Source organism: Ipomoea triloba, chromosome 1 (assembly GCF_003576645.1).
Source record: "Ipomoea triloba cultivar NCNSP0323 chromosome 1, ASM357664v1".
Taxonomy (NCBI): domain Eukaryota; kingdom Viridiplantae; phylum Streptophyta; class Magnoliopsida; order Solanales; family Convolvulaceae; genus Ipomoea; species Ipomoea triloba.
This window is the reverse complement of record NC_044916.1, coordinates 7,883,162-7,895,186: the sequence shown is the minus strand read 5'-3', so window position 1 is coordinate 7,895,186 and position 12,025 is coordinate 7,883,162. Positions and strand designations below refer to the sequence as shown.

General features: G+C 32.9%; 1 protein-coding gene and 1 pseudogene across 1 annotated transcript; one reads left to right on the top strand and one right to left on the bottom strand.

Moving 5' to 3' along the window:
* Window positions 1-826: 826 nt before the first annotated feature.
* LOC116022652 lies at window positions 827-4,255 on the bottom strand (annotated as a pseudogene).
* Window positions 4,256-6,178: 1,923 nt separating this feature from the next.
* On the top strand, window positions 6,179-7,494 carry LOC116032429. The gene has a single exon (XM_031274983.1). The coding sequence runs from the start codon at window positions 6,365-6,367 to the stop codon at window positions 6,974-6,976; it is 612 nt and encodes a 203-aa protein (XP_031130843.1). The 5' UTR covers window positions 6,179-6,364; the 3' UTR covers window positions 6,977-7,494.
* Window positions 7,495-12,025: the final 4,531 nt, after the last annotated feature.

Here is a 12,025-nt window from a genome sequence, read left to right as displayed (position 1 = left end):
TTTTTTTTTTTTTTTTTTTTTTAATTTTTAAAAAAAAAAAAAAAAAAAAAAAAAAAAAGAAGAAGGACCCGCCAGTGAATATTGATTTTTCTTAAATGATGTGATTTTTTTTTCCTTTACCGCCTGTATATAGCATCTATACATTAGTGGTGCATCAAATATTAATCTATTATATATGAGTGAATGTTGGTAAAATTCTAATAAAAATATAAAATATGTTGATAATCATGTGTATTTTAAAAGTAAATGCGATATGGTGAAAAGAATATGGATGTATTATATTCGTCAATTACCATGTAGTATGATAATATCATGGTTATCATTTCAAATGGATGGTCATAGGTTCAAATCATGGTGGTGGGGTTTAGATTCTTTGGGCTGAAAATGATAGATTTTATATATTAAACTTTGATTAACTTTCATGGAATTGCTTACTCTATATAAAAAATATTCATAAATTTTTATCAACTTTTTTATTTTAAAAATTGTATAAAATTCATTGAAATTCTAAATTAAATACATCCGTACAAACTTTCAATGATTTTGATTTTTATCATATATAATTTTCTTACAAAACCTATTATAATATATCATAAAATTCTTCTTATTATATTGTTTTTCACCACATTAATATTATCAACATTATTATTTTTATCTTCAAAATTTCTATATTATTATTTATTAATAAGCATAAAAGAAACTATTTCATAAGAAATTCATAAGAATATTGAACACTAAATTTTATAGTAACAAAATTGTTCAAATAAAATATTTTAAAATATATTACTAATAGCATAAAACTAAAAAGATATATATACTTAATATATTACTTATTAAAATGAAGATGGTGAGTTTCTGGGGTGCCATTGTCATCTTCTTTCCACATCTTTATGGTCTTGTCAGCCTCACAAGTAATAAGCCTTCTACCAGTTACATCATAGGTGAGAGCATAGATAGCAGCTTCAGTTTCCAGTGACCCAGGTTGAAGAATAGTTTGTGCTTGATGGAAATTGTGGCCACTCCTCCAATCCCAGAACCACAAGCTTCCATTATCACCTCCTGTAGCCATAACACCCTGGACATTAACCGCCATTGCATTGATGGTTGTTTTCTGGTGAGAAAGCATGTTGTGCAAAAATTCTCCTCTGGGGAGGTTGAATTTTTTTTTTGTTGTTGTCAGCGGAGGCAGACGCAAAAGCATTGTCTTCCTTTGGATGCAAAGCCATCGCCCTCACAGATTTCTTGTGGTGTGTGAGTGTTGCCAGAGTTGTATTAGCATATCTACCCCAGAATTTTATGGTTGAATCATGTGAAGCAGTGATGACCTGAGGATCCAGTGGTCGAGTAAAAACAGAGGAGATAGTGTTGTCATGCCCTACACACAGAATCACGACCCCCAGTGAAGAGCATATCAATAGTGGGATGAAGAGCTAAACAATGGACACCACTTAAATGTCCATGATAAGACCGAATCGTCTTATTTTGTTCTACGTCCCAGCATCTTACTTGTTTATCATCACCTGCAGAGAAGATGTGGGTTTGCTTCTTATTGCTAACAGCAAGGCCTCTTATTTGTTGAATATGGCCAGTAAGAGTGAGTTTTAGAGTTCCAGTTGCTAAATCCCAAATCTTGATAGTCCTATCAGCTGAGCCTGTACAAAACCATGAATTATTGTGGTCCACTGCAACAGACCGCACCCAACCCAAATGCCCACTTATTACCCTGTAATTCTTCCAGGGAGAGGAAGGATGCCATGTACTTGGTATTCTTTCCATTATTGCAGTGGTAGAAAGATTCCTTTCCGTTTCTGATGAGAACCCATCCTTTGGTTGCAAAGATGGACCAACAACTAACTCGTTCTTAGGCACCATCTTCTGTGGATTTTCTGGAGCAGAAGTCTTTGAATTAGAATGAGGTTTGTGTGCTGCTTTGCTTGCTATAGCTCCATACTCAAGATTTAACTTATGTCTTATTCGAATCTTCTTGTTTCGCTGCTGGGTTTTCTTCTTGCCGGCCTGTTAATGCTCTTTTTTCTTCTCCGAATCCGAATTCTGTGGAAATCTATTATCTATCTGTGGTTTCGAAATCTATTATCTATTATTATATTAATATAAATAAACAAAATCTCACTCCTATATTCTAAAATAAGATAATACAATTCCTATTTCTACTATAATTAATACAATTCCTAATAATTGTAGATCAAATATGGCAATGTGGTAATGATTTAAATTTTTTAATAATTGTAGATCAAATATGGCAAAGATTTAAAAATTATACGACCAAAGCTAAAAATTTTAATACACGATGAACAAATGTGGATATGCTCTCATATGAAAAAAAAAAGTAGATTTGTTTATGCTCTTTGCACCGGGTAACCCCTATGTATAGAGCCGTCAAAACGGGCTTAGCCCGCCGGGTTAGCCCGTCCCGCCCCACGAAAATGACAGAACGGACTTTAATATTTTGGACTCGTATTTTGACGGACTTTTTAGCCCGTCCTTGCTTAACCCGTGGAATTGATGAGGCGGGCTTGGCGGGGACCCGCCAAATATATAATAAAAAAATTATTAAAATAAAATGCAACAGTAATATATATATATATATATATATATATATATATATATTATGAAGTTAAAAATAATTTAGTATTTGTTATTTACTTCTGGATTAATACATTATGTATTTGATTATTTATTTGTTATTATTGTGTTTAAAAATTTACAAATGCATTAATATATGATTAAAATGTTCAAATTATTTTAGTATACACTTATTACTTTTTTTTATTTAAATTTAAAATTTTAAAATTTGACGGGCCCCGCCAAGGCCCACGGGCTTAAGGCGTGGCGAGACAGGCCGATCTCCCATAAGCCCGTATTTTGGCCCGCCCCGCCATATGGCGGGCTTTGGTAAGGCGGGACCCGCCGATCCGTTTCGACAGCTCTATCTATGTATCCCAAAAAAATAGCAACTTGGTTTAGCCTAGTTGATATTTGTTTGCAAAGCAAAGTTTGGTAAGACTTAAGAGAGGCAAAGGTGTAAAAATGGAAGAAGATGGAGGGCATAAAGGAGAAAGTGCGGAAACTTTATCCCCTTGACACATCAGATACCAGCTTGAATTGCAGAGTTACACGCGCTTTCCTTGCCTTCGTGTTTCTGTAAAAACGAAACTGCTACAATGCCACTTTTACTTTTACTTTTCTTTTATTTTCCTCTTTTTAGAAAATAAAAAATAAAAAAATCCCCAAGTTAAGGAACTTGAAAAACAAAAACACTGTTTCAGCGAACCATTTGACCATTTCAAATGTGAAACGAAAGTCAAATGACTATTCAGGAGCATTTAGTCAACGGAAACAAAAACACTGTTTCAGGACCATTTCTCCCTATTATTGCTGAAGTGGATGTCATCCTATTAAAAAATTTGACCAAAAAACTCACTGCTCTCTATCTACATCTCTGGTTGGAGACCAAGGCACATAGATTTTTTTTAATAATTTGTAATTCCTCTCAACCTTAAGGCGGCGTTTGGTTCAAGGGATCTGAGATTACCTTGGTAATCTGAGAAAGGTAATGTTAGATTACCATGTTTGGTTCAGGTAATCTGAGATGGAAGGTAATAAAAGATTACTGCCACGTAGGAAATCAGGGTATATTTGAGGTAATGTGATTACCAAGTTTTGCTTAGGTAATGTAAGATTACTTTTCAATATTCCAAAATTACCCTCACTCCAAATTAAAATTGTTGGTCTGTGTATTGCCTAAACCTCAACTGTACGCATTCTATTATTATTATTATTATTATTATTATTATTATTATTATTATTTATTATTATTGTTGTTGTTGTTGTTGTTATTATTATTATTATTAATTTATTATTAGAAGCATCTTGTTAAATTTTGAATTATGGAAAAAAAATAAATTAAAGAGGCTCGCAATTTACACCTTTCAATTACTATGAGGGCATTTAAGTAATTGAAGTAATATAACCTAAAATATAACCTTCAACCAAACAAGTTAATATTACATTCCTCCAACTTTAACCAAACGCATCAGGTAATCTTACATTCCCAAAATCTCACATTACCTTCCTCGAGGTAATCCTATTACCTGGGTAATCTAAGATTCCGTAAACCAAACGGCCCCTAAGTGTTTGAATTTGAATTGTGTGGATCTAGATCATCGCTAATGCATATAAATACACCAGCCTTGTACACATTCAGATCATCAAGTAATATACAGAACACTTTCATAGTTAGAGCAAGATTTTTCTCGTTTAACAAGAGAGTAATTAGTTTCCTGATTTGTCAAGAAGGAGAAGATTTTAGAGTACATTATGACTTTTAGATATTAATTGCAATCAATTGGTATGAAAATGGTGCTCTAAAGCCTCCCTCATTTTAAAATTCAACTAATTAGATAATTAGTCATGCTTTTTTTTTTTTTTTTGAATAAGATAATTAGTCATGCTAATAACTTGTTTTATCAAACATCCATCTTAACCATTTAAGTGAATTAAATAAAATTTAATTAAAAAAATAATTGATTGATCATTTTCTAAACACCCCAAATTTAACAAGAAGTAAATTAAAACAACCATCATCAAAGGACCAAATTTAGTATTTATCTTTTCCCTATTACACAACGATGAAATGATGTGGCGTCGACCATTATAAGAGCAAACCCGTTAGTATTGATTTTTTTCACAAATTTTTTACCCCCAAGTAAGAGAGAAAAAGGGAGTGAAAAAAAAAAGGAAAAGAGGAATAAGAAAAAATAAAAAAGAGTTATCAAAAAAGCTTTTTAAAGAAAATGCATGGTTAACATGCCCAGCGGGCGCATGCACTACATATGCTCATTGGGCACGCTTTGTGCGCAGTACGCGTACAGGACATCAGGATAAACTAGTTTTTCTTTTCTTAGAGCAACCACAATAATAGTTTTTGCTCAGTTTTTGAAGAAGACAAAACTAGGAATTTGTTTTTATCTAATGGGAAAGAGGGCTTAGCTTATGGCTAGATTTTTCTCATGCAAATACGCAGTATGATTTTTGGGTGGAGTCCACTTTTGAGAAAAGAAGAAAACTTGCGCAGAATGGTGCGCGTGTGCAGCAATCTGCGCGCCTAGAAGGCACGTAATACCTTTAGTTTTTTTTTCCTGCCAGAATTTATTGTTTCATTTTTTCTCTTTTTTTTCATCTTTTCTCTTGCTTCTCCCTCCTACATGGACTGCAAAAATTCACAAAAATTTATAACTATTGATGTTGCTCTAAATTCATCTTTTTATCTCTCTCCCCTCTCCCCTCTCCCCTCTCCCCTCTCATCCACATCATCCCTCTCACCTTAACTGTTATACAGTGGACCATGGTTCATATATTGATGTGTGGACCATGATCGTCAATTGAAAGTGTAGTAGAACAAAAATGATACTTTAGTGTTACTATAATGAAACTAGTATGTGTGAAAAATGAATGTAAAAGAAAGAGCACATTATTATCAAATGAAACTATAGTATAATTAAAATGATTCTTTTGTATTGCTATACTGAAATTAGTGTGCGTGTGAAAAATAAAACTAAAATTCAGAGTCATACAATAACATATATTATCAAATGAGCTAAAATGCAATTAAAATAATACTTCAACATTACTATAATTAAACTAGTGTGTAAAAAATAAAGAAAATAGAGCTCAAATAATAATATATAATATCAAATGAAAATTATAATAAAATTAAAATAATACATACTTCATAATCTGCACTGCTACATAAACCATGGTGCACAATAAAATTTTGTCTTCTAACCTTTATGTGACTATGTCATACAAAAAACTAAGAAAAAAAAATCATAAATGAGATGTTAGAGCCCATGGCCCAAATAGCCTTTTTTTTTAATACTACTAACTCTATTACAATGCAGTATCTGTTCATAACTACTTTCTCAATCTATTGAAACACATGCCACCTCTCATATAAAGGGAAGGGTTTGATGCCACTAGATCCTTGGCATGCCCAAATAGCCTTAATAAAGGCAGGCAATAAAATAAGAAAACCTAGAAGAGTGAAAGAAAAAGGCTTTTACGCGCATATAAGCGTGCGTATATGGAACCCCCCAACCTCTCCATCATCGCCACGTTTTCCACCGCCTTCGATCCCTTTATAACCACCCGACTCAATCTCCTAAACTCATTCTCTCTACACATCTCTCACGAAATTAACTTCGAAATGCTCTCTTTTGTCTTCAGATCTGCTATCTTTCTGTAGCCACAGATCAACGTCAGATCTCAATTTTCTCTATTTTTATTTATTTATATACATAATTTTCATCTTCATCCCAATCTGGTGTGTTTGTGTTACTTTCCGATGGGTGAAATCGCAGTTCTTCGTCCTCAAGATCCTTTGAAGGATCGCCTAGCTTATAATCGTCACAATACTTTTGTTAATTCCAGTTTTCCTTCACCCAAATCAAAGAAGACTTGTTCTTCTTCTTCTAACCCTAACCATGGATCCGATAAGTCGAATCGGCGGAAGCGGAGTCCTCAGAAGAGCAGTAGAAATAGTAATACTAGTAGAGGCGGCTGCGCCAGCTTGTCAAGCTCTCCGCCGGCCAAGAACCGCCATCTCGTCATGGGGCAGGTCAAGATTTTGAAGCGCGGCGAAGCGTTGACTGTGTCGATGAAGAACGGGTTGGAGAAGAAGGTTATGATGATGGAGGGCGAGAAGAGCGAGGTGAATTGTTGTGCGCCGGAGGAAGACGACGATTTGGCTTTGTCGACCACGGATCGGCTCGGTCCGGAGCCAGATATGGTTCCAAAGCAGATCAAAATCGCTGATTTTTACGCCGGATCGGCTTTCATCTCCTCTCCGCCGCCCAGTTCTCTTCCCGTGCCTGCTTTCTTTAAGAAAAAGAGCACCGAGAGCTACGACGACGCTTCTAGCGGTTTGCGGCGGCTTCTGAGGCTGGATCCGTCGTGAGTTTGTATAGAACCTAAGAAAAAGGGTTTCTCTTTATTCTCTATTCTCTCCCGGCTCGACTTGAAGGAAGGTTCAGTTGGAAAGCTAAAAGTCTAGTGGTTTGTGGGTTGAAAAATGTTGCAAAAGTTTGGTTAATTGCTCCAATTCGCAGTTGCTTCCCTTATTTTTTCAAGGGGAAGGTCGGATTGGCAAAGCAATTCGTCAAGCCTCTCTTTCATTTCCAGGTTCCTGCCTTGATCAAGTAGTAGTAGTAGTAATGGAAGTAACAGAATAGCTCTTGCTCCTTGGTTAACTTTTCCCATACTATATATATATATATAGAGTGTTTCATAGTCCCATGTTGTGTTGTCTAGGTATTTGTCTTATCCTAAATGATATATGTAGGGTTTCTACAAGAATAATTTGGCATTAGCTGATAGTCGTTTTAGTGTGTATGTGAAGGGGATGCTAAGATCCTCCTCTTCATGAATATGTAAGTGTTTTAAGTTTTATGGAAGTTTATTATTTATTGTGTCACATTCCCTAGTGTATGCTCTGTGAAATGACTTGTTAGAAACCAGTTTTGCCTGTTTATAAGCTTTTTGCTTGCTCCTTCCCTGTTAGTTGAATTTGTGTCACCATACCTTTGTTTCTTAGGTGTGTAAACAATAGTAATTTCAAAGTTTCCCTTTGGAATTAGAGTCCCATAGTCATATTATGATTGACATGATAATGATTGTTCTTTTTATATTGAGAGTAGTTTGGGCAAAGATTCCCAGTTCAATTAGCTTATTGCAATTACAGAGACCTCAATTTTGCCAATCTATGCTGCAGAACCTCTTTCCTTGCCCCAACATATTGAATCCCCGGCCCGACATAGTATACATAAGGCCAAAGCCAAATGTGGTGCACACAAGGGATAAATTTGTAAGCTGTTGTCATCGAGTTTTGAACATTGGTTTCTTGTTTCGTTTTGAACCTTGGTCTCTTGCTCTAAAAGACTGTCTGTTGAATCAGTGAGTTAAGTCCATGCGGACAACTTCTAGCCTTGCTTGTTATGCTCATTGGGAGTATTTTGTTAATCATTTGTGAGTTGCCACTTTGTACACACAACTTATATCTACTTAACAAACCTTAAGCCTTTCCTCTTTTGATACGCCATCCTCCAAGTACTATTAGCAAATGGTGCTTCTAATCATTTGGTTTTGGCAGGATGTTGTGGTCTCTCAGGTAAGTATCTTGCATTAGTTGCAGTTTAGCCAGAATCATCTATGCCAACCATGGAAAATGAAGGCTGAACAGTATGAATTCTTCTTTGCTTCTCTAATATTTGCAATGGTTGCTTTGCCCTATGTGAATGCTTTGAATATGTATTTGGAATAAGCAAGGCAAGGACATTGAGATAAATGGGTAATAGGTGTGGGAATTGGTGATGGAGTTGATGCTATCCTACCAATTTGGAGTTGTGTTTTCTCAAAGTCGGAAGTTGTGTGATAGACTAGTTCATTGTGTGTAGGCTGTAGCAATTGTTGGCTCTGGTGTTGTTCAGAAAAATGAAATTTTGTTTAGATGTTTGGTAGATTACTTGGGCCATTTAAGAGGGTTGTGAATTGTGATATGGGCTATTTGAGAAAGGGAGTACACGGGCTATTTAAGATTGCTTGGGCTTGGAGGGGTCACTTGGCAAGTAAGGAGGGGCAAACTATACCATGGATTAAGATTCACATTGCATTGTGTATCCTAAATGAAGTTCAGAATGTATACTTACAATTAATATATTATGTATCTTTAAATAAATTAAATGTATATTATATGTTCATTATGATAAGTATATAATTTATTAATTAAAGATACATAATATGTTAACTAATTTATTAATTGCATGTATATGATATGTTAATTGTGATAGATATATAATCTATATTAATTAAAGGTACATAATATGTTAACTGTTAGTACATAATCTAAATGTTATTACTTCTGCCCTATTTTATTTGTCTGATTCATTTAACGAGGCTTGATTGAAGTTTAGCATTAATATATAAAATTTATATATTTAAAAACTATATTAAAATTACTATTAAACACAAAAAAAATTAAATTTAAAAATAATAAAAAATTATTAAAGAAAATAAACAATAAAGAAAGTTAATTTGATTAATGAATAGTAAATAAGACAGATAAAATGGAAGAGATGGAGTACAATATTTTAAATTAGGATCCACAATATAAGATGGACTTTGGTCCATTGTACACAAATTGCGGGATCTGTGGTAGAGCTATGTCCAAATCGTCGTTTTTGGGCTGAGGTCGAGGGCCTCGTTGGGTCAAGTTGATCCAATCTCTCGCTTCCTAGCTCCTTGCAATTCCAGACAGTGCCAAGAAGTAGAAAGTGCTATGAACGAGAGTCTACCTTACATTTTGGTTCCTGGTTCAAAACATTAGATTATCTGTATATAATTAAAATATTATGTGTCTTTAGTTAATAAATTGTGTGCCTACTACAATTAATATTTTATATGCTTTCAATTAATAAATTATTTACATATTACAATTAACATATTATGTATTTATAATTAACATATTATGTGTCCTATTATGTACTTTTAATTCATTTATATGTGTATAATATGTTAATTGAAAATACATAATATGTTAACTTTTAGTACATAATTTGAATATCACTTTGGATCAGGATCCATAATGCAAGTTGGATCCTAGTCTATAGTATAATAATTGTGGGCAATGGTTTTATGACTATTGGGGGTAGTTATTTGGTCGGTCAACATTACCGGTTTGATGATGAGATAGAAAATAAATAAATTGAGCTAAGGCGGAAAATAAATAGATAAATTTTTTAATGTGGGAACTGAAAGGTAAAAATCACGGATCTTTTTGAGCGGTGTCAAGTCAAAATTCAATATATTTACAGTAATTTTGTATAAATACATTGGTATAGTCGTATAGAGAGCACTCGGTTAGGAATATCTTTTGGATTTTTAGGAGAAGAAGAGAGGTAATTTTTAGGTAGAGAGAGTTGTAGAGATGTTTGGATCTGCTGCGCATTGTATAAAGATTGAATTGAGTTGAATTTCATTGAATTGAATGCCTTTTTGTTTTCGGTAAATGCTCTTTTATAGTAGAAAACTAGTAAACTAATATGGTTCGCGTGGTTGTTCAACACATTGCCTAACCTTAAGCATGAGGTTAGAGATCCGATTCTCACCCATGTGAATATAGAGTTTTAAAATTATGAACATAACAACCAAAGAAGTAGATGCCTAGCCTCCTTGTTTTATCCCATTCACCCGGGGTTTCTTTTTGGGTCCATGTATATGTCTTTCAATAGTTATATCGTGGACCAGTGTGCATGTAACAACATGCACCCAAACACAATCCTTTTTTTTTTTTTAACTTCAATTTTTTTATACAAATAAAATTAAGAGTTAATACCCATTTTGGTCCCTCAACTATAGCATAATACTTGATTTTGTCCCATAGAATTAAAAGTACCCAATTTAGTCTTCTAACTTCTAAAATATACTCAATTTGGTCCTCCGTTACAATTTCCATCCATAAGCCGTTATAAAGGGGGGCAAAATCGTCATTTTCAATAGTTGAGGGACCAAAATGGGTATTAATAGTCGAGGGAACAAAATGAGTATTTATTATTATTATTACTATTATTATTAATATTATTATATTTAATATTTAATATTGGGACAATATCTCTTAGTTTAGTTTTATATATCAACGCTAGGGGTGTGTAATCTATTAACCGAACCGTTTTAACCAAAGTTTTTAAAACTTTAACCGTTAACCGAACCGAATTGAAATTTTTTTTGGATTAATCGGTCGATTAATAGATTAACCGAACCTTTTAAAGCTAAAGTTCTAAATCCTAAAAATAATACCTATAATAATAAATTCAATTAAAATAATACATATAGTAACAAATCCATAAGAAAATATGCAAAAATAATATCATAAAAACATTACAAATTTATAGAAATTTTACATATTAGATTATATATTTATTTATTTAGTTATATATATGTTTAAAATTTCGGTTAATCGTTTGGTTGACCGACAATTTCGAACCCAATTAACCGTTAATCGAAATTTTAAAAAACCTTTAACGAATAACCGAACTGAAAAAGTTCAGTTAAAAACGGTTAACCGACACTTTCGAACCATATTAATCATTAATTGAATTTTTAGAAAACCTTGAACCATTAACCGAACTTAAATTCGAAACCAATTAACCGTTAACTGAAATTTAAAAAAAAACATTTAGCCATTAACCTAACCGAAAAAAGTTCAGTTAAACAATGGTTAACCGTTCGGTTTAGTTAATGGTTAAAGGTTTTTTAAAATTTTAACTAAAATCTAATATGTAAAATCTCTATAAATTTGTAATGTTCTTATGATATTGTTTTTCTATATTTTCTTATGGATTTATTATTATATGTATTATTTTAATTAGATTTATTATAATAGGTGTTATTTTTAGGATTTAGAACTTTAGCTTTAAAAAGTTCGGTTAATCTGTTAACTGACCGATTAATCGAAAACAATTTCAATTCGGCTCGATCAACGATTAAAGTTTTAAATACTTCGGTTAAAATGGTTCGATTAATAGATTACACACCCCTAGTGTTGATATACAAAACTATACTAAGAGATATTGTCCCAATATTAAATATAATAATAATAATAATAATAATAATAATAATAATAATAATAATAATAATAATAATAATAATAAGTACCCAATTTGGTCCCTCAACTATTAAGTACCCATTTTGGTCCCTCGACTATTGAAAATGACGATTTTGCCCCTCTATATAATAGCTGGTGGATGGAATTTGTAACGGAGGACCAAATTGAGCATAATTTTACAAGTTAGAGGACTAAATTGGGTACTTTTAATTCTATGGGACAAAATCAAGTATTACGCAATAGTCGAGGGACCAAAATAGGTATTAACTCTAAAATTAATGTATAAAAATATAAATTAAAAAATCTCTTATTGAGATCTTTTAAATGATGTATAATTAAAAATGACGA